At 35.8% G+C, this 23,323-nt stretch overlaps 1 protein-coding gene across 2 annotated transcripts in view; it reads right to left on the bottom strand.

Moving 5' to 3' along the window:
- Nucleotides 1-23,323, bottom strand: part of UBE2K (ubiquitin conjugating enzyme E2 K) — a 45,209-nt gene that overhangs the window by 5,614 nt on the left and 16,272 nt on the right. For both annotated transcript variants that reach the window (XM_054823629.1, XM_054823628.1), the window contains 5 exons: nt 21,572-21,665; nt 16,171-16,229; nt 13,502-13,584; nt 3,768-3,867; nt 46-174 (listed from right to left, as the gene is read on the bottom strand). In XM_054823629.1, coding sequence (XP_054679604.1) covers nt 46-174; nt 3,768-3,857 — 219 coding nt within the window. In that variant the 5' untranslated portion in view covers nt 3,858-3,867; nt 13,502-13,584; nt 16,171-16,229; nt 21,572-21,665. The remainder of the gene's footprint in view (nt 1-45; nt 175-3,767; nt 3,868-13,501; nt 13,585-16,170; nt 16,230-21,571; nt 21,666-23,323) is intronic.

The following is a 23,323-nucleotide window of genomic DNA, read 5'->3' as shown; positions in this document are numbered from 1 at the left end:
CTTGCTCTGCCCCTACTAAGAAATATTTAAGTTGCATATACTTACCCTATCAAAGCCCATAGCACAAAGGTTTTCTATTTTTTTGGTGTATTCTGGACTAGAAACTGGTGCTCCAGCATACACATGTGCCCAAAGTCGAGCTGTCTGTTTAAACATTTCTGGATTTTGTTTGTACTACACAAAAGAGAGAGGGAGGAGAAGGGGAAAGTTAAATCAACTCAGCAATCCAACCAAAAAGCAAGATAAGGCATATTCCGATCCATCATTCTTTCTACAACATCTTCAACAGCATTTCACACTGATCATACTGCTATTTTTGAAATGAAATTTGGAGGCGAGGATTACACAGAGTAAACCTATGCAAGCATTTGATTTAAACGTGTTTGCCTTTAGGTTAAATTACGCACTGTAGGTCTCATGTACAGTCAGGTACTGCTCTCAGTTGCACTGATCAAAAGTAAAGTAGCTATATCTAGCACAGCTACTGAAAATTTATATTGAGTGTGATAGAGCACAAATTATCCCTATGTCACCATCTCCTGATTGTACATACTGCACACAACTCTAATGTATTTCTCTAATCACTTAAAAATATGCTTGGTTTTATACACTGCAAGTAGGTCTGCAGTTTTTCAGTCAGGGTTGACCTTTCACTACCAGGCTTCCTCCTGAGAATAAGGATATTGATAGCATACGTGATAAAAGAAGGCCTGAAAAATGGGTGAGCATGTGCAAAAAGCTAGGAAGCTGCAATTCTTTTCATGCAAGCTAAGCTATTATTTACTGGGGGGGGGGGGCGGGGAGGATTCACACAGGGTATGTAAATACTATTTTGTACCAATCACTAACAAGTTTTCTAATAAACAACAGAACAGACCTCATCACAGAGTTTTCAGCCTGTGCCAAGAACTCAAAAGCCAAGAAAGTGGGTCATCCGTCATAAACTGTACTCAGAAAAGCAAGATGAGTTTCCTATTTTAGCAACTTTTGTATGTAATATCAAGTTTAAGGTTTTTTTGTATTAAAAAACTCTTCCCCTTAATCACTACACTTTAAAAAAGTAGGTATTCCCATCTTTAGATACAAAATAAATTTTAGCACTAAATAATAAGACAAGATTGAGAAATATATTATTCAAATATTTTTAGATGCATTTTAAGGACAGAAACATGACTGACTATCACTCTAAGCATTTTAGTCATACATGAAAACAATCTTTAAATCTATAAAGCACTGTCAAAGTGAATACAATACTTTTTACTGCTGTACATTTCATTTTACCTCTCCTACAGCTACACACCCCAACTACACTGCATTGCGTTCTTTGTACACCTCCCAGTAATTCTGCTCCACATGAAGTAATCTGTGTATTTGCTCTGATTATTAATGGCATTAAAACAAACACAGGACACAATCTATTGTTGGAAGTAACTCACTGCGTTTTAAATACAGTGGTCTGTAATAAATTTCTTTGAATGCAATGACTAGAAGAGAGAAAGAATTAAGTTAAGATTCAGTAGCATCCCAAAGTACTATATTCTTCTGGTCTTAAAAGATCTTTCCTCAATTTTTTTAAAATATTTTTGAGAACACTGCCAAGCCTAGAAAGCAACTGGCTGAAGTGCAAAGGATTAGTCATAACTGCATTTTATTCAGAACTAGCTTTCAGTATTCTATAAATTTCCTTTACTTAGGTATCCGTAAATAATCTAGCTTCTCACTGAATTGAGAAAAGCCTAAAGGCACCTTTTACTGATGTCTCTATATCAGGAATCTGAGGCAGTTAATGTTGCTGTATTTAAAAAAACCACAACAACTAGTTGAAGTAGCTTTAACACCAGACAGCTGGTGTCTGAGAATACTGCCATTATTCAAACAGGAGTTCTCCCTGTGTCCTCTCTGGGATTCAGCTCAAGAGCTTGTAGGACACAGACTACTAAGCTGTCCAGGTAAATGGCAAACACATCATTTAGTAAATTAACATAATGAAAAATCAGTGTGGAGGATTAATTCCTTGTGAATTTTTGTTTTGGAAAAAACCCCAAGCAAACTAAAAAAGACCCCACCACCAAATAAAACACATGAAGGAACTGGGTGTTTACAGCCACATCTGTCAAAGCCGTTACAATCACTTTCTACTTCCATACACATGCTTGTAACTCAAGGCCAAACCCCAGTATAGTTTTCATGCAGGTATTTGCAGGGAAAAGGAAAAACTGAATCCTCCCCACATCGGCCACGCCACAGTCCCACCACACGCATCCTCGCAAACACCTGAGAGGCAGCCTGAAAAACTGCTCTTCAGAATCTAGGAAGTTTCAGGAAGATGTTTGCCTGAGAAAAAACTCTTTTCAGCTCAAGTGCTTCTATGAGACTACTATGATTCCCCCACAAAATTCTACCAGTGGGGCCAGAATGGGAAACATTCTTTTCTTTGAAAAAAAGGATTAAGTGATTTTGTTTAATAAAGAGAGAGCGTGACAGCAAGGGCACGCATCTGGCAAGAAAAAAAAAAACAGTGCAGGGACATGCCTGGTGGCCTTGCTGGCCTTTGCAGCAATTCTCCCTGTGCAGAGCAATTCAGTCTGACAGAACTGTTCAGGGACGTTTGTTCAGAGCAGCCTTACAGTACTGCCAACTTCCACAAGCAAGCCTTCTGTACTTACTACTGAGTATAGGTAGTAGTGACCATTGGTGCAATGGGCTACCTCCAATGTCAATGTTTCCCTCCAAAACCTGACAGGTTTTATGAACTGCTAATCTATCATCCTACCCAAACTTTTAGAGAGAAGGAGTGCTCACTTTGTCACCTTATCCTGGAGGGTCCTGATGTACAGGAGATAGAGGTGAGATAGATGTGAGATAGATGTGGGAAGAACCTTCTACCTGCTTTGTTCTTTTGTTGCTGAAATATACCCTTCCTACCAGTCCGTGGGGAAGCCTGGTCTTTTGTCTCTCTCTCCAGGGTAAAAAAGAAAACACCACACACATACTTGGGACTTTGTTGAAAATTGTCAGACTATTAAGTTATGGAATGACTGTTCCTATCTTTCATCAACACTTTAAATAGAACCATGTCAGTTCTGGTATGGCATAAGATCCAATTGAGATTTTATTGTTATTACTTTTTATAAGTTATCGCTACTGTCTGAAAAGCAACAAATCCTGTTGATGGTAGAATTCTACAGTATCAATTCAACCAGTCACTACAACAGTTATCCCAAGTACTTGCAAAGGTAAAATACACAGGATGCTTCATTCAGATAAATTAATCCTCAGGATTAAATTAAACAGTAATTCATCTAAAGTCACTGTTCATAAAATTTTGTCAGTAAACCAATCAATGCTCAACAGTATTCATATTAATCTGGAAGAGGAGCTACATACCAAGCCAAGTCAAATGAACATCATCAAGTTAAAACTCATTTTACAACAATACAACATTTCTTTTCTTATACTAGAAGCCTAAAATTTTAAAAGGCAAGTTATACTTAATTTTACTGTGCTGTTATCCCCTTGACATTTCTGACAAGCTAAATAAGGAACAAAACTAACAAAATAAAACTCCTGACACTGTAAAATAACTGCTATTTACTTTGGAATCCGGAAAGTAAAGAGCACAAAACACTGTAGTAACTCACACTTACTGTAAGGCAATTTTCCAATAAATTCTTTAAACTCTTTCTCTCCCCCAAGGTTTGGGGCCTAATGTGAGTTATGGAAGGTTACAGAAGTGTTACAAATTCACAGTCAACTGAGCATCTCACCTGGTTTGCCACTACTGCATCTTGTGGATCATCTGGTTCTGCAGCTGCCAACAATGCTTGCAGTGATAACAACACTGTTCTTAGAGTCATTGCTGCTGCCCTAAAATTAAAAATTTGAAAATTACTTTACCAAATCCCATGCCTATACTCACCTTTGCTGCTGCACTAGTACCATAGAAGATACAAGAGTACATGCACAGATTGTATGTCTAAGAATTACAGTTTTAAAGTGCTGCAGCTTATAGGTATTAGAATATCATTCAATATATACATATTTAAATAGGGTTTTAAATGTCAACTTTCTTATTAACAATGTTTTCTTAAGCTTTTGGAAGATACAGTCTTGACATACATATTTGACCATACCCACTTAATTAATTTCATCTGGGGGGGAAGCCAATTTGAATTTTGTGTCATCCTTCCTTACTACCAACCAGTAATAGCACCTTGTGTTAAGATTTAGGTACCAAACTGGTAGCCCATGTGTGCTCCCTCTGCTGGCACTCTTCATAGCAAAATAGCATATACAGAAATAGTGACCTATATTTTAAATATTTGTAACAGATAAGGAATTTTATACATTAGATATCTTTTGCATTGCATCAGTTTTAATACGACATTTTTCAATAAAATTTAACAATTTACATAGGGAATTACAACTATAATAATAAAAAGGTTTGGCTATTGCAGAATGTGCAATTGAAAATGTTATCTTAGCTTCCTCTCATTTCAACCTGACACGACTATCTGAAGCAGGAAAACATTCTGTAGTCATGACGGTGCTGTAAAGTCACTCTTTTGCCCCTATGAAAAAACCCTGTTGAAGGTAGCATAATTCTAGAGTTGGAACTTCTAAGGTTCTAAGTTCTCATCATTTATCTTGATCTCAAAGTATATTTAGAGTAAGAGACTTCAATAATTTAGTAAGGGAAAACCAAATATGTTCATAAAAGTCAATAAACACTCAGAAAAGTAAAACCATGAAATTGTTACACACTGTAAATCTGAGAAGTTGTAACATTTTAAATGTACAGTTTAATTAGATTTTGATCATGAATACCATCTCTGATCTACCATTTCAGCTGGCACACACTGGAAACCAAATAAGGACCCCACAGAATCTGTGAAAGTTCAGTATTTCACCTGATTTGAACAGTTAAGTAGACTCTTAATTGTTGTGGTGGCACAGACAGATGTTCAAGCCAATACATAAAACTGCTTATTCTCCTTACGTACTAGCAGAAAGGGGAAAATGTGACCTCTTAGATTTGAACAAAATGGTTATGGCACATGAAATGCCAGAGGAAACACAGGTATCCAATTTCTTACAGACAAACTGTTCCATGTTCAATCAACAGAAAATAGTTTCTTCTTTTCAGAAGACTGAAAGTAAATGCAGAGAGTCTGTTAGAGTGGGTGAGGAAGAGTTTGACCTGATGGTCCAAATAGAGAGGAAACAGTCTGCAAATCTATTTCCAGTCTCGGATTTCAGAAATGTATGTATTTGCCAGTACCGAGGCACTGCATTGAGGTACTCTAGCAGAGTACACTGATGAACAGAGAACAAACACATGCTGGCAAAATGTCAGAGGTACATTTGTGACACCTGAATATTATATTCCTAGATGCTCACATTTACAGCTTTCTTGCTATGTCACTAACCATTCAAATACGCCATTCTTCCCTAATTCTTTCTAATTCTAGAAGATTTTTCCTAGAAACTTACTTTTTTTTTAGCTTGATAATCATCACTGAGCTTTCACAGTGCAGTGTTCTACATCAAAACGCAAGTGAGAAACATCCCAAGTGACAGAGATTTTAATTAGCACATATTGTCTCATTCCAACTGCCACATCAGCTTGAAGTCCCTCAAGCTGAACTCTGCAGACTTAAATCTTCAAAAAACCCTCATGCTTTTAGATCTGACAAATCACAAAACCTTCAACAACATGTAATTCTCTTTTTCCAAACCTACTCCCTAGTAACTAAATTTTTTTTTTTTTTTTTTTAAGAATTTCAGATTCTCTTCCAGTTAAATTTAAGTATTTCAGGTTCCAAGATGAATGCTTCTTCCAAGCCAAAGAATGTTTCTTTAAATTACAAAGCTGGGGATTAACTAGTAAGATTATATTTAATCAGATAAAGAACACCTTGTTACTGAAACATATCCTCAGTTGTGTGATGAAAGCCTAGCTAACACAGTAAACTTAAAAGACTACAAAGCATCTTGTTTTCCCACACCTAAATCACACACACAAAAACCTCAGTGAAAGAACACAGAAATACTTTTGCTTGACATGTACCTACACTATTTTACTCTGTTCTTTGTGATCTCTGCCGGTTTATATTGTCCTGAAATTAATCTATTTAAAGTACACATTGATGATGTAATTCACAGTGGTATCTCCTAGTATTAAATGAATGTAATGCAACATGTTTATTATTCTGGCATTCAAGTGTTACAGAATGCTAAATCTGTCAGGCCTTCTTATGCTCGAATAGATTTAACCATTTTTATTTTTATGCAGTGAATTTCAGGAACTACCACATCCACCACATGCTATAAAACCTAAAGTCTTTCATCCCAGTTAAGTAATTTTATTACACTATTTAGTGTGGTTTTAAAGCTAGACTTAATACAAAATATCTATCAACTGTAACTGATACTGTAGTTGCTTTCACCAAATAAAAGCTGTTCTGCACTTTTCTCTACAGAAATCCTTCTACTGTAGAGATATTTTAAAATACTGCCATTATTTAAAGTAGAGAAGACAACAAAAGGGGTCATGGCCACTTGTGCCTCTTTTACATGCAATTTACTTCCATTTATGCTGTACCTTCTAGGAGTAGAAAATATACCTTGGGGAGCAAGGGGCATTACTAAGGACCAAAGGTGCCATGGACACCTAGAACACAAGTTCTGTGCTGGCTCCAGCTGTCTCCGGCTTTCGAGACTGCCAGGCCCTTTCGGTCCCTGTTCTTCTGTTATGTTTGTAGATTTTTATATAAAGCATACTGGGACTTGAACTTCTGTTCCGACATTCCAATTTCAAAATGAGTAATAAAAATAAATACCTTATCCATTTGGATATACAGATGGCTATACGCTCAGAGAACTCAAATTCTAAAATACTAAGTTTATAGACAAGACCAGTTTAGCTACATATGTAAAAAGGTTTAAAGATGTAGTTTACAACTTATTTTCAAGTCTCATGTCTCAAAATGGCTTTCACGTCTCATGCATAAGACAAAGTCTTCATTGGAAACAAACATTTAAAGAAGTATCCCTAAATCAGAAAAGGAAACCTGTTACAGCTTCAGCTGCTGTTCGTATTAAAAAAAAAAGGAAATTAAAAAGGTTGTGAGTAATGGTAAAGAAAATCTGACATATTTTGTGTAGCTATCATATACTCATTCAACACCTACCTTTAGGACACCAATTAGCTTTCCTGATCAAAGAAAGTAAAAAAAGTCTTGTTATTTTCTTTGTAGCTTAGTCTTAATTTTTCAGACATAAATTAAGACTTCCAGAAGAAACTGGAGGCACAGCTAAAAATAGATTCTCATTTCCCAAGTACCTTAAAAAAAAAAACAAAAAAACCAAACTCTTCTTCCTTCCCATTACCTTCTTTTGGGAGAATAAAGTGAATGGAGATGACTGCCCAGAACTACATTTACAGACACTAATAAGATAGGACCTGTTACTCATCAGCAAGGATTAAAAACAATTCTCATCATCAGTTCTGGAGCAAAATCTATGCTGACAGTGGCACAAAACTAAAAAACCTAACACACCACACACACACACGAGATCCCCACAAGCTAGAGAAGAACGTGTTGCAAAAACAGTTGTATTTTCCTTAAAATGAACTTCCAGTGGAAAGATAGATGTGTTCTGCATTTTCCAGTGCTCCTCAAGGGTTTACTTTTTCAGAACAGAATCCTGAAAAAAAAAATAAAATTTCCAACTCTTCTTATATTTGAAGTTTATTTCTAGGTGTGGATTTACACACAACATCTCATGGAGTTCAAGCAGTTCCCCTTGGTAACTCAAGCTAGCTGCGTGCTTGGGTTTTAGGTTTTTTCTCTCTGCCTTGCCAAAGGCAAGGTTTTGTCCTGACAGACTTCTGTCTAATCCATTCTTCACTGGAACCTCACAAGTTTCTTGGAAAATCTATTTCAATGCTTCACCATGCTTAATATTCTGCATGCTAAAATGACTTCCCAATCTTTCATTGTAGGTCATATTTGCTTAGACTATCATTCTTGTTACTCTGGATTTTTCCTATGGTTCCCATCTTCTTGGAATATAACACTCAAAGTGGGTAGTACACTTTTCAACGGAAGCCTGACCAATCATAAATAAAAAGCAGGTAGCTTATTGTCATGAGTTTTGCAGGTAAAACTTCCTACCTACATCCCAGCATCCTATTTGCCTTACATTACATTGCCTTTGTTCCACAACATTACTGGCTCCTGTTTTCTCCTGAAGTTTATAATAACCTTTGAATCCCACCCCCGTCCCAAAATGCTGCTTCGCCACTATGCAGGCTTGCAAGTTTGACATCTACAAAATGGGAAGAAAGGCCAGTAACATCTACCAGTGAGCTGCAGAGGGCTTGCTACAGGGAAGCGCTGTCTCTCAGAAATTAAACTAAAAGCCTCCACTCGGGACATCCTAACCAAAAACCAGGCTTTCCATTGGCATTGCATTTGTTAAACTGCAAGGCAAACCTGGAGTGAATCTAAACAAATAAAGCTGATATATATTTTATCCACTTACACTTTTTTTTTTTTTTAAGGTAGTATCTTGAGGCATTTCCATTAAAAAAAGAGCACCCCTAGTTCGGGTGAATATAGTGCTAATATTAAAAAGCACAGCAAACCAGCTGTGCCCAGCATGCCTGAGGTAAGAAATCTCTTACCTTTCAGTGAGCTGAAAGAGTCCAAAGAGGATTGTGAAACACTGCCATTTTTTTCTTTTTCTTCTTCATTTTTAAAGGCTAAGTAATCTTTCATTTAGGAAGTTTTTACTTATGTTATGTACATTCCTCTCTGGAAACAATCTCTCCAGTTACTCTGAGAAACCCAACAGAACAACAGGAACAGCTGCAGCCAGCAGATTGATGCTCCACTCTGTCAACCAAACATAGCTATTGGGAACAATTTTTAAAATTATTTTTATTTTTTAAATTAATCTGCAATATTTATTCCATTTGTGAAATAACTAAGCTTGTTAATCCAAGAGAAAAGCTCTGGGAACTTGTACCAAGGGCTTCGGGAATCTGGAAGGGGGGAGGGAAATGAATAAGGCCTTTGAGTGGAAGCTTGCTGTATAGTCACTATTTACAGGAGAAATACAAGACTGGTCACCCATTAGGGAAAGAAAAAAAGAGAATAATAGAATAGCTTTGACATAGTGCAGGGGGGGGAAAGACAGCCTGCTTGCTGAAGAGTTCCCTCAAACAATGTTAATATTCTCTGCATTTTTCTCAAAGCTTTAAAGAGGCTCAGTGCTCCTCAAAGACCCTGAACAAAACCCAGCAATTTCAGATGCCCAAGATGATGATTACTATGAGCTGGCTGTTTCTTATGTATCTATAAAAATTGTATTATCTCTTATAATAATGATTTCTGCATGTCAACTAAAACTGAAGTGTGACTCCTCCGGTACAGCCACTATGAAAAAAATATTAATTCATTTTTATTTCGACTGTCAAAACCATAACAGCCAGGAGTTTTTTTGTAGCCATACACACAGCCACAACGCATTCGCTTGATAATTACTGCTCAAGGGATTTATGCAGAACAGCTTTCAAGTAATTTAGTTCTCAGGTTTCAATGAACAGTATTAGATACATTTTATATTTAAGAATAAAATTTCGAGACAGAATACTAGCCTGGAAGATAAATATAGGCTACAATAAGAAAAACCACATAACAGAAGTCATATCAGATCAGCATAAACAGTATATCTTCTACAAAATCATATCCCTATTTTAATTCTACCAGCAAACGGTAGCTGTTTTGCAAACAAACTGGCATAGCAGGTATTTACAAATCTAAACATGATGAAAATCCACAGCTGCAAAGAATTTCAGCATCAAGCATATACTGTGGAGAAAGAATTTCATTAAACTCATTAAAAAATCATTTAAAGACATTACTTTGCAAACTGATAAAACCTCCTGCCACTATGCACAGCAATATCTCAACTATGTTCATTAGAACAGAAAATCATTATCATGGGATGGGTGAGTAGGGAAGAAACTTTTTTTAAACTATACAAACACATTAAAATCTTTGTATATAAAAGAGTATTTTATCAGTTTATTAACTCTTTAAGAAACCCCACCAAGTCCTATAGGCCCAAATTCTGTCCCTCAGCTCCCACTAACCTCACTGAAAAATGCAGATATGCATTGGAATTTGTGACTTACATTTAAACACAGCAATAAGAGCAGCATTATTCAGTTAAGAGCATTACAAGTCAATGAAGTGGCACTTCAGAAACAGCTTGTTACTAAAAGATTTGACAAGGGAGACTGGAACTAAATACATTTTCTAGAACACAGTCATTAGAATATTTTAGAATTGCATTTGTCCTGTTTACCTTTGAATACCTGGTGAAATCCATTAAATATTAAATTATCAAGGTTGGGTGGGTGTTTTTTGTTTTGGTTTTTTTTTTGTTTGTTTGCTTTCCAGTGAAGCTATCATGTTATTAAAACAATTGTTCAGTCTACACGTGCAGAAAACAAACATGGTGATGTTGGCATTTCTCAGTTTAAATAGCTAAAACAGCACATCCTGCAGACAATAAACAGCTTAAACAATATTAACCATTCATATGGCTTAGGAAGTTTTAGGAAGCTACTCAGAAAAAAAAAAAAAAGCTTTATCTGTGATAATACTGAAATCCTTCAAACAAGAAAGGATGGATGCAGCCACAACAGCTTCCTCTTCTCCAACAGACCAGAGGCTTTGACAAGCACTTCAACAAAGCTCAAGGAATTTGCATTTACTATTCTATGATTAAAAAACAAACAAAACTTACAAAGAGCACCATTAGAAAATTAAGGGATCACTACATTAAGAAGCATTTGAAAAGGGATTATTGTACATAGGAAGCCTCCCTCCACCACCACCAAGTTCTGTGAAATTCTTTCCTTAGTGCTTCCACACGAAGACGGTGTTTCAAAGGAAGAATTTAAGAGTGTGTAAGTGGTATAATATTGGTGCTCCCTGTGCCAGCTGGTTTAATTACATAGAAGGCAAGTTCTTGTCCCAATACACCTGTTTTGTATACGTCTTGGTGAACGAAGGTATTAATGGCTTTTTTGTCAGGCAGTACTAAGACACAGATTAAGTTACCTGTGCAAAACTTAACTTTCAAAGATTACGAGAACACAAGTCAGATCTCCTCTCCTGTTCCTTCTTTCCAAATTTCAATGGTTTTGACCAAAAAAAAAAATTTAATTGAAGCTCATGATTCCTTTAGGTCTTTGTTGCCTTTTGGTATTTTATATTTTTTAGCTTGCTCAGCCACTAAAAAGGCCAGAAACTTTCATCTTAAAGATATTAATTGCTTCACTCTTAAAGCAGCAGGTTTGGGAGAAAACTGAGTTTTATGAAACTGTTTCAAGTCACAATGTTTGGCAATGCTGCAAGACAACAGAAGACCTGTTCCAGGGCTGGAAAACAAAATGTCATCTCCTGAATCCCAGTCTGTTGCTACAGAAGCAAGATCATCCATCCTTCTCCAGAGAAAACGCTAATTAGGGAATATATTAAAGTAACATGAAGATAACAAGAAAATGTTAAAAAAGCGGCTGTTAAATTACTCTGGGTTTAATTCAGAATGCAATAAATAAGCATGAATTCTGTTATGGACTGTCTTTCCTCAAAGTTTCCAGGGGAAAATGCTAGATAAGTGTCATTTTAGAGAAACATGTTGTTTAAGGGCTTCAGTATGGAAAGATTAGCCTTAAAGATACTTGTTAAGTCACAGACTTTGATACTATGAGTAAAGCAACGAGACAGTGGATAAAGGAGTACCAAAAGACAGAAGAAAAAACCCAAACCCTGAGCTTAAAAATTTTAGACAAATTCTTCCCAGAGGGGTATTAGTGACAATGGGATGCAGTTCCATGTTAAGCCCCTTTGCTGCTAGAAATAAAGAAATTTTGTGTCCCTATATCCTCACTACTTAAACCTTGTCCTGAGTGGAAATAAGCCTAGCTGAGAGAGCAGATTTATGTGTTCTAGTTCAAATCAGTGAAGTGATCCTCATTAAAAAGACTCTCCAAAATTTGGGGTTTTTTTTGCAAAAAACAACCCCAAACCAAACAAAAATTAAAAAAAATTCCCAACCACAAACCAACCAGCCAACCTCATGCCCATTCACTAATCTGGTTTAGAGTATGATCTCTCAGGAAACTGTTCTTACACAGTTAAGAGTCATTCACTTCCAGTATAATTGTAGGGTGGTATGAATAACTAGGTGCAGGTACAAGAGTGCACTGGCTTTGCTGATAGAAAAATTATACCGCGTACCATGGCATGTATGTTTAAAGATTCTACTGCCTGAAAGAACAGAGTGCTCCGAGACCGTAAGAAAAATATGCAGTTCCAGAAATGAAAAATTCAACAGCTTATGAGTACTAAAATGAAATCATAATAATTTACACTATCTTGTGCCACATGATTTGCATAATCTTCTCACTCTGCAAAAGATTAAAACACTGGATGTGTCACCTGCAAGACCTCAACTCAAGCTTTCTGCTATAGAGCTTCTCTTTCAAACCCAACTGATGTCTGCTTGGCCAATAGCAGTCTTGATGAAGTTGTTGAATTTACAAGCATTTGAAGCTTGTATGCATTACATATCTGCTGTGGAATTACAGTCCTACTCTTTAGGGGCAGACACAGAGGAAAACAACAAAGATTAATTCCATTCATGTTAGATATCATGTCTATCACACAACTGGTGCACATGAACTTCAAACCACGTGAAATGTATCACTTGGAAAAACAAATTAACAATGAGTTAGTTCAGCTGTTACAGTCTGGACACTTAAGGTCTACTCCTGCCAGTTTTTGGCTATTAAAACTTTTACAGTAACATTAAATAATCAAGAGTCAGCAACTGACCAGCAACTAAAAAGGCAAATGGTTTATAGAAGTGCAAATCATAAATACTAGAGATAACTGTGAGAAAGAATCAGCACAGTCAATCTCCTCTTCTCCCTTTCCTATTGCTGACCTGTTACCTTTTATACTCCCAGACTCACTTAATATTTTTTTTTTTAATCTCTATCAGAACTAATTTTAATTTGGAAGTCAAGAACCCGAATGAAGATAAGCACTTGGGTTTTTTTCTGCTTACACCTCAGGAGACTGAAAGGACAAAATTAAGGAGGCAATAGGTACCATCTGTACCTCCTACAAAAAGACCCAAAACATCAACAACAATGAAATGTTCACGCTAACTCTAGTGTAAAAATTTTTGGAAAAGCTCTCTATGCATAAATTATCTACTTAGTACTTTCCAAAATTACCACCCAGTCATTTCATTTGCATCTTTTCAACTCAAAACACTATACTGAAAAATTGTAAGCTTTAAGGACATCTCAAATTACAAATACAAAGTGAAAAGCAACACGAGCTGTTGCCTCCTATCCGGGACACTGGTATATTTGATTTTGCACATTTAAATCCACATGGCATCTTACCATTGATCTTTCAGAATATCCAAACAAATGGCCCCAGTGACTGAGCTAATATTAGGATGCCATATTTTGGTGATAAACCGCACCTAGAAAACAAGACAATTTTTTAAAAACAAAAATGGTTATTAAATGCAGTGTATTAAGTAAACATTTTAAATGCACCATTTCTAATCACATCATAAATAAATACTAATTTAGGAAATATCAAGCTAAAACACAGAACTAAGACATGTGATACCACTATTTCAGGAGGCTTCAAGTTTGCAAGGCCATTTGTTAGAGCCTTGCTTTAGTCAAAAATAGACTACTGCCCTTTTGTAGGTTATCAAACTCATTCCTAACTGCTTTCCCATACACTGTCATGTGTGCACATCCCTGCATCAAAAGTAATTTATAAATATTCTCCAGCAGTACCAGTGTTTCAACGTAAGCAGATGGTCAAATACAAACTTAAAACTTCCAACATTGTAAATGCTAGAAAATCCACTTTTAATGAAGTAAAACAATCCCTGAACTCTTAAGGTAAGCATTGGATCTCACTGTTCAGCGAAATTGTTGGTAGCTACAGAAGTATTATAAAAATCTCCTTGGTGGATGTTACTACTTCTACAGCCATGCAGTCTCATTACTCATATGCACAAAGCTCTTCAACAAATCAAAACCTACCTTGATTACAATTATTTTTCTTTGCTGTTGAAAGGATCTGGTCCCAGCATTCATTGATTGATCATGTCCATACTTTTACACTAAAATAAAGTGTATTCATGCTCACAAAGCATGGATAAAATCAGTTTGGTTTTGTTGTTGGTGTATGTTTGTTTTTTAAGACACCAAGAAAGTGAAAAGTAGCATTTTCTTTTAAAAGTCTCAAACCCCAAAACTGTCCTCTGAAAGGAATATATACATGCCTTTAGAAATTTCTCTTTCGTTTTCTTCAAACCCCTTATTTCAGGTTGCACTTTAACTGTCTTCTAGTGACTCTGACCTGTCTCTTGGTTTCTCATCTCTACCTCCTCACCCCAAGCTCCTTACAAACCTTTTATGTATAGCACAGATCTTTCAACTTTTGCCCCTGATCTGCAAGCAAATCAGTGCAGAGAACATGTTATTTGTCAGGCAGCACAGCAAAAGACTGTACATACAGGGCTATAATAAAATCAGTGCAATCATGGTGTATAAATAGGCAAGACTGTTCCAGTTCTGCTGTCCAGGACAGAAAATAAGAGACCATGTCAGTTGAGCCACTTACTAACTAGCTCAACTCTCTAAATCACTTTGAGAATGTAAAAAGCCATGTAAATACTAGGTAATTTCTCACAGCAAATGAAGTCTAACAATGGCTGTCAAAGCACATACTGAACAAGATAAAAGAAATCTTTCAGATGAAAGGCAGGGCTAGAAACAAGCAAAAAGGCCTCCAATTCAAGACTACAGATTCCAGAATAAGCAGTACTATGCTACAGTGCACTGAGCTTCTAACAGCTGCCCATAAGCTTTGGAAATGCAAACCACCAAGTCCCAAAGCAGCAATTAAACCATGGTCCATGGACTCATCTTTCAGTGTCTACGACCTGTTTCAGGTCTCCTTATTTTAGCTCCCACCAGAACACATGCAGATGAAAGAACTGAAACCAAAAGACATTTCATTAAGACTCTCTGTCTTTCACTCCAGCCTCAAGGAAGTCATTCAAAGGACAAAAGCCAAGGAGCTAAGAGCTACTGGCACCTCTCCCTTCCTCCTCTTCCCCAGTTCCTTCCCAGTCTTACGTACCAGGGTGAAAATAATTGGGATCTAGGACACGTTCTTAGTTCAAAGACATCTTTCAGGCAAACAGAAAAATCAGTCAAGAAGCTGAGTCAGACAACTCAGGAGTCTGCTGATTCATCAGAAGCCACTGAAGCAGGGACTAAATCAGGGCACAGGAATATACAGTTGCAGCTGTACATGACTAGGGAGAACACTATTCAGATTGATCCATTTTGGAGAGAAGTGCAGTCACAAATTTAAAGTGCTAGAAAGGTACAGTGAAGTTGAAAGGGCAATAAGTTCCAAAAAACGTATGAGCGACTTCACCACAGCCATTTCTCTTGTCTCTCATCCATGTGCTCATGTTTTATGCATTCCTTCAACAGAGTTGCACTAAGACCGTTATACATCTCTATTGGTTCTTCAAGTCACACCACCGTACACCTCGCTATTTAATTAATACTAGAAACTTGGTAGGTTAGACCCAAGACTCTACTAAAGATAACTTATGGAGCCCAAAAAAATAAAAGAATCAATAATTATTACAACATTTCTTCAATGATACTGAGGGGGAGGGAAGATAGCCATACTCTCTACATCAAGTAAAACTATCTGAAAACTGTATTTATCTTGCCAAAAATAAATTACATGAGGGTCAATAATAAGGCACAAGCTCCCTCCCAGAATTTGTCAGTTTGTACTTTAAGGAATCATCAGAGCGTACTTCTGATTGGATACAGCTATGCATCCTGCATTATGTCAACCTAAAGATGACAGCTCCAATGCCTGTCTAGAGGAAAATAAAGATAAAAAAATTAAAAAAGATGGGTACTACAAAGAGACTACACACACAAGAAAATAAATAAGAATTCTCAAAAACAACTTGTTAGTCAAATTATTTTATCCAAAAAAGTGTTTACAGTACCTTAGGAGGATTAAATGGATATGTTTCTGGAATTTTTATCTCTAGTTGATACCTTCCACCTGCAAAAAACAAGGAAAAGTTAGAAATCAAAACAAAAGAACACTACTCAAGCTTAGTCTTTCATGTCAATAAAGTTTACGTTTCTAAATGAACAGGTTTTCAAGTAATTCAAATTTATTCAGGAGTATTAGCTAGAAGATAATTCTAAATGTCATATTTTATAAATAAATGCACATAAAGTCAAACAAATAAAGTTATATTTGCTTATGCAAATCAGAATCTCTTATTTCTTAGGTGTATTTAAAGTATACTCTATGTACTAAATGTAATTCAGTCTAATACACTACATCTGAAAGTCCTATAGTTTCTAATTTCCAACGTTGTAATTTCCATGCTCTATTTTAGTAAAATATACCAAAATACAAACCAAATATCCCCCAAACAGATGAAATAATAGGCCACAGGAACCTTCAGGCTGAACATGAGATATTATTGACTCTTTTCTGATACCTCATGCCATTAAATTTTCTTCAAATTACACAATTGAAATTAACTGTATTTCATTTTAAGCTTTCTGGAACTGAAAAACATTTAACTAAGTCATTTAAGAAAAGCTCTCCCACTTTGGGGAAAGAGAGTTATTTCCACTATGTTCTACATTATTATCTGAAGTAGTTACTTCTATTTCAATTCTGCAAACACTTTGACACACTAGTACTATTTAATACAGTTTGCAGGAATACAGCATGCAATAAAGGATAGTTCTTGGTGGACAGAACCATCTTCTACTGCCCTTTTCTTAACTTTTCTCATTTTTCTCTCCCTGTTCCAGTATCATCAACTATGTCTATTTCAATTATAGTTTTGTTAACATTCATGTTTACTATCAATACTTATGTCTTCTGGAGCAAACTATCTCTACCTGCCCACTGAAGATCATTTGCCAGGCAGCAGTTTAACAACAAAAAGAACAGAGTATAACAAAACATATACACCCATTTAGACATTTAGTTTTTTAGAGAAACTGAAAGCATTTCTTCTCACTTGCAATTTTTTTCCCCTCATCCTACTGCTGTTCTTTCAGAAAGAAGCCTTTTCCCTCCCTTTGTTAAAATTTATAAATTTCCTTGAATTAAAGTTGAAGTATCTACAATCTATTTCCTTTGGGATTTCAAGAGTGATTTACTCTGTTGCAAATCACACTATACAAAACAGCTCTCAAGTAGTCTAAATATAGGTAGTAAGATTCACACACAGGAAAAAAACCTCAAAGGAATAGTCAGAATAGTTATAGTCTATGGCACCTTTTTATCTGTGCCAAAATGCACGTTGGCAGCTACTAACACCTCTTGCTTCTAAAATGTAATTCAGTCTAATACACTACATCTGAAAGTGGTTAATATCAGTCTGGTATTTTACACTGCTTTCTACAGCTGGTTTTTCTCACTTAATACTACAGTAACTTGAGCAGATTTAACAGAAAATACAATAGAAGAAAGGCCAATAAATCCAAAATTGTAATAGCTAATTCTAAGTTGATTGTTTGTCTGTTTACAGAACAGCACATGTGAAATATGTTTGAAGACGTGTACATCAACAACAGACCTTAAAAGTAAGTTTGCTTTTCCTTTTGTCTGAACTGAAGCATAAGTCAGCAGCAATTTTTCCTAAGAAACAGAACAATTACACTGTTTCTGGATTGCAAAAATTCATCAGTCCCTGTATGACTTTACTACCGTGCTATTTTGTAAGGTAATATAAAACCTATCCTTAGGTATTACTATTTCTTCTGCTTACCATTAAAACTTGCCTTTAAAAGACTATTACAGCCTTCTGCGTAACAGGCTATTCAGCCACCAATTTTTTCCACCTGGAATGTACAAGTCCAAAAGATTTTAAAACTGCAGGGACTAATGAGTTGGTAATATTATTTATACAGTATTGTTGTCGTGCACTGAAGTTTACAGTTAAAAACATAGGCTTGAAGACAAACTGAACAAATCTGGATATTAACTTCCTTAATACTACATTTAAAATGCAAGTGACTAACGTTAATTTCTGCATGCCAATATCTCTGCAGATTTTTTTTTTAAAAGAGTATGCATATGTATGGCTTTTTCGTAGCTATTTAATACTTGAGATTGAATTAACCAGTAAGGGCTGAATATTCCTTCTGCACTCCTACTGGAACACGTGTCTCAATAGAGTTAGAACAACTACCCTATCATAAATTTTGCAGTTACTGTGGCTCACACGTGAGCTTGGCTTGAAAATAATACCATGGTTACACAGGGTTTAAAAAAAAACCAAACCAAAATCAACATATCTATTGAAAATCTCTTGAATCAAGTAAAACCCAGGAGGCATTAATCTAGACTTTCAAAGGTCCTCCCTCCAAATATACATGTTTTAATGTGGGATGCGCATGTGTTTCAATTGAAGTTGTGTCTTGCAATATTCTGATAATTGATCAATGAGTTGACACTACTGACAGAAAAATAAAAGCTGTAAAATTTGTCAACAATAGATGACATTCTTCCTCTCAGTCATACTTAAACCAATGTCCCAACAACACCTATAAAGGATTTTGCTGTAGCAGTTTGTTTTCAGATACCTCACCAAGAATAAATATTACTGTTCTTTCACTTCACAATGGTCCTAGAATTCTCTCCTGTATCAGGGAATTGTCTGACCTCAACTACTGCATTAATTAGCTTTTCTTCATAAAGCACTTCTTGCTGTGTCATTGTTCAGACCATAGATGACAGGAGATCAGTCAGTAATTATGCAGCATGCATTACTGTATTAGTCATAAAAATGTAAACTACACACACCGGCAAGCCCTTCATAATTACATAAGGGAATAAATGCATAAAACTATGTTACAGAAATATTAACATTCCAAAGTAAATTACTCAAGTGCCAGGAAACACTAGAAATTGGGCTGCCAGTAACTTTCATTTTGCACCTTGGTGCATATGCCTTCTAGATTAAAGTAAGCATGCAATCACATTACTTTTCGATGAAATACCTGCCATAATCAGAATACATAATAGTTTTAGCCCCCCAGAAGGGATATTTACTATATCCTCATAATTAAATGTACTCATATGCATGTAAGTATGCATACATGCATTTCACATCAACAAATTCTGCACTAAACACATATTGCTGAATTTCATTAGTGGGATATGCTGAATATGTGAATACGCAGCACTCAGCTTTTGACATTTTGGTCTAGCTGAATTATCCAGCATCACACAGAATCCAGTTCTGCAGACAGGCATTCAAATCTTTTTTTACCCTCTTCATGAACTGCTATACAGTTTTTAAACTTTTGTGACACATGAATACATCTTTCATTTCAAATAACTCTCAATACATTCTCCAAAAAAGGTCCATTGTATAAGCAGAGGTAATGCTGGCGTGGAGTGAAAAAAAAATAAAATGGCAAGCTATGACAAGCCAACTCACCCGAGGAGAATGAATTCTGTTTGAATGAAAAATAAAAGAAAAACAACAACAAAACAACCCAAAACAACAAACCAAACAAAACACCAAAAGCCTTCAAAGCAACACCCTCCTTCCACCATTCTGAGGTTTCCCAGTTTCCAATTACTTAATTTTGCAACATCTTAACATCTGTATATAAGACTTGGTTTTACAAGGCCAGCTATATTTGCAAAAGAACTATTACACTAAACAGAATGATCCACTTCCAAATAGGTCACCAGCACGACTATGTATTCTAAGTCCACAGTGTAGTTCTTTTAAATTGAAGGCACATGTTATAACTAGAAGAAATGATCTTCTTTCCAGATATTATTGTCCATCAACAAAGTGCTAGTGGCTGATGAGATGAGGATAGAGACATATGGAGGAAAGGAGGGAAGGGGGAAACAGCCATTATTTCCTAGACAGCAGAGGAACTCTGGGACTGAAGTTCTGAAAGGGAGCATCCCTACCATCATAGATGCTTCTACTTTTCTACTCTCTCCCTTCCAGGCTCATTTCCTTTCTCCTCAGCTTCTGACACCTTCTATCCCTGCCCAATGTTCTGCTATGTCAACCTCCAGTAGGCTGTTTCTTCATCCTTTATCTGCCCTGGGCACCAGCGAGGGGGTTGGGCACTAGGGAAGCTCCCAGCTCTCCAGTCCAATGCTGCTGCACCAGAGCTCCTAGCCCAGAGGGGCAGTCACAAGGGATGTCCTCTCTAGTGAAGATGCTACATCCAGATTGTCATCAGTAGCCATGAATGCTTTCGAGAGTGTGTACACCTATACCTACAAAACAATTTTCAGATATTTTCCCCGCTTGATGAGAATTTATTTTTCAAAATAATGACAAATGGCACGTGTCTGGTCTCTGGACAATACTAAAGTCCCCCTCTTAGCTCCAAGGCATGGAGTAACTAGAGCAACTGAAAACTTGGAAAATTGTTTTAATTTCCAACAAAACCATTTATTTGCCTGTAACATCTGTTGAGACATCAAAGTAGATACTTGGCATGGAAAATATGAATACCATTTACATTAACCAAAATTTAAAAAAAAAAAAAAAAAACCCAACCAAAAAAAACCCCCAAACACCCAAACAAGCAAAAAACCAAAATCCTCATTTATCATCAAGGAACTTTAATAGAAGGTGTGTCTGCCAGCTCCATATATATTATACACAGAAAGTTTACAAGTACGAGCACTATTGAGTAATTTGGTAGCATACTTCATCCGAGATACATTAGCTTCTGTTAAAGCTTCTATACGTAATAAGTTTTCAGTCTGGAAAAAGCAAGATGAGATACGCAATTACTGACACCAGTTTTAACAAACAACTCAATATGGTGTAATTTTTGAAGAGTGCTATAGACATCAAGTTGTACTACAGAGTTCTCCACTCCAGTACAAATTAAGTATTGGGACCCACAGATACCCAAAATTAATCCCAAATTTAACTTGCAATGGCATCTCTCCTTGAGATAGAAAAATGCAATGTGTTTTTGAATCACCACCACATTAGATCACAGAAATACATGTACAGTTACATTAGATTCTGAAGCTCAGGTGCTTGATGCTTCGTGGCTAAGGAGCTTAAACTGTCAAGACGGTAAACAACTAAAAGTCAGCATTATACCAATTACACTGCACAGCTTATACCTGTAAATTAACCTTTAATATGGGATTAAATGGATATGTCCTATTGTAGAACAGATCTGTCTTCAGACAACACAGAAGTTGAATTGAAATATTTTTCAAGCTTAAAATTTGTATTTTTAAAAAAACCTGAATATTTTAAACACAGATAGTTCTACATTTTTATGCTGTAAATTAATTTTACAAACAAAGCATCTCAAGATATATGACTTGACGTGTACAATGATTGCATACATAAAAAAATTACTTGCCTTCATATGGTGTGTCCGGAGGTCCTGCTATTTCTCCTCTTAATTCTGTAAAATTCTCATCTACAAGATCTACTTTAATTTGATTTTTGCTCGTCTTAAAAATAAACAGAGAAACAAAGAGTCATAAGTAAACATTTGACATACAATTTTTTCCCAATATATGGTATTTTAAATTTTTAGAATAGTAGTTTTTTAAAAAAATCTATAAATAAAAATTTAAAAATACAGTAACCTAAAGTAAATAGCTATCTTTCAGTTGGAATTTTACTTCATTAAAAATAGACTATTTGTGAAGCATTAGAAACTTCAATATTTATACTATCACTAAAATAAGCAAAGCAACCCAGCAATAAAAATATAATTTTAGATGTTAGAAGTTGATCACATTTTAAAAAGACCATGACCTTTCAAATCAACTATTAATTTTACATATCTTAAAGTATAAAAATAAACTGAATGAGTTATATGTTGTTTTTTTTTCCCTTATTTAGAGCAATTAATAATAGACACGATGGTTATTTTCACTGGAATACAGAAAGCCTACCCCAAACGGAACACTAACTATTTTTAAACAATACGATGATCTAAACAGAATATTGTAGTCTTCTTTAAGATCATGTTTATCTTTAATATTTAGGCGTGAGGTACAATTTATTTATACACTTGAATTTCATTGTCACCTCCTCAACATTTTCACACCCCATATCAACTTGCCTACAAAATAAAAACACTGTATTTTGATACTGAAAAAAACCATATGTTTTCTAGAAACTGATTCTCAGAAGTGTTTAGCCAGAGCTACTCGTTCTATTGAATTTGCTTTCCGAGTCCAGAGAGCAGCATTAGTGAAATTCATTCACAGATATAAAGAAAAATCAAACTTTTACTTAAGAGTTTAACCATGTAATTAGAAGTTTCACTAAATCAATCCAATGGTGATTTGGGAGCTTTTTACATCTATAGTTACACACATTTATCTTTAAAACTTGGGTAAAAAACTCTTCAACCCGCAAAACTGAGGCAGCACCTGCAACTGCATAGTTGAGGCCAAGTACTGCACTTCAAAAACCCAAAGATTCAACCACATTACAAATTAAGAATGCACCATGCACCTCACCTCCAAAATCAAAAGACAGTATTTAGCAATGGTTCTGGTTTACTAATTTATATCTATAAACTTGCTTTTGTTTTAAGCTCAGCATCAGATCTCGCATTGTCTTTCATGACCTTAGCTAAGACATCAGAGAAAGGAAGTCACTAATAGAACTGATGAAATTATGTTTTTAAACATAGTTTAGACTTATTTTCTTTCCTGCTCCTGTTCATATAAGTAGCCTGACCAGAGAGCAACCAAAACAGTTTTCTTGCAAAGCTTTGTTTCCATAATACTGAGCAGCAGCAGAACAGACTGTCCCAGAGAGACAGCCCTCCCCAACAGCCAGGCACTGTAAAAAAAACTCCCTCTTTGAATCCAAACTCAATCACAGGCAACACATTCCTCTTGCAAGTTTTCCAACCCCCCTTTTAAGTTTCTTGCTCTCACTATTCCAACTGGCAGCTCATTCCACCACCTCACAATTGTAAAAGCTTTCTGAACTACAATTTAGGTAAATTTATAATCTATTCACACCCACCTGTGACAACATTGTTTCCCAAACTTCAAAAAGTTTCTTTGTATCTCCGGTATATATATCCCTCACAAAATATATGGTAAATTTCCCTTTTCGGCCTTAATTTTGCTCTAAACAAGCT

The sequence above is a fragment of the Grus americana genome, chromosome 4, assembly GCF_028858705.1.
Source record: "Grus americana isolate bGruAme1 chromosome 4, bGruAme1.mat, whole genome shotgun sequence".
NCBI lineage: Eukaryota > Metazoa > Chordata > Aves > Gruiformes > Gruidae > Grus > Grus americana.
The sequence above is the reverse complement of the archived record's forward strand: the minus strand, read 5'-3'. Positions and strand labels throughout refer to the sequence as shown.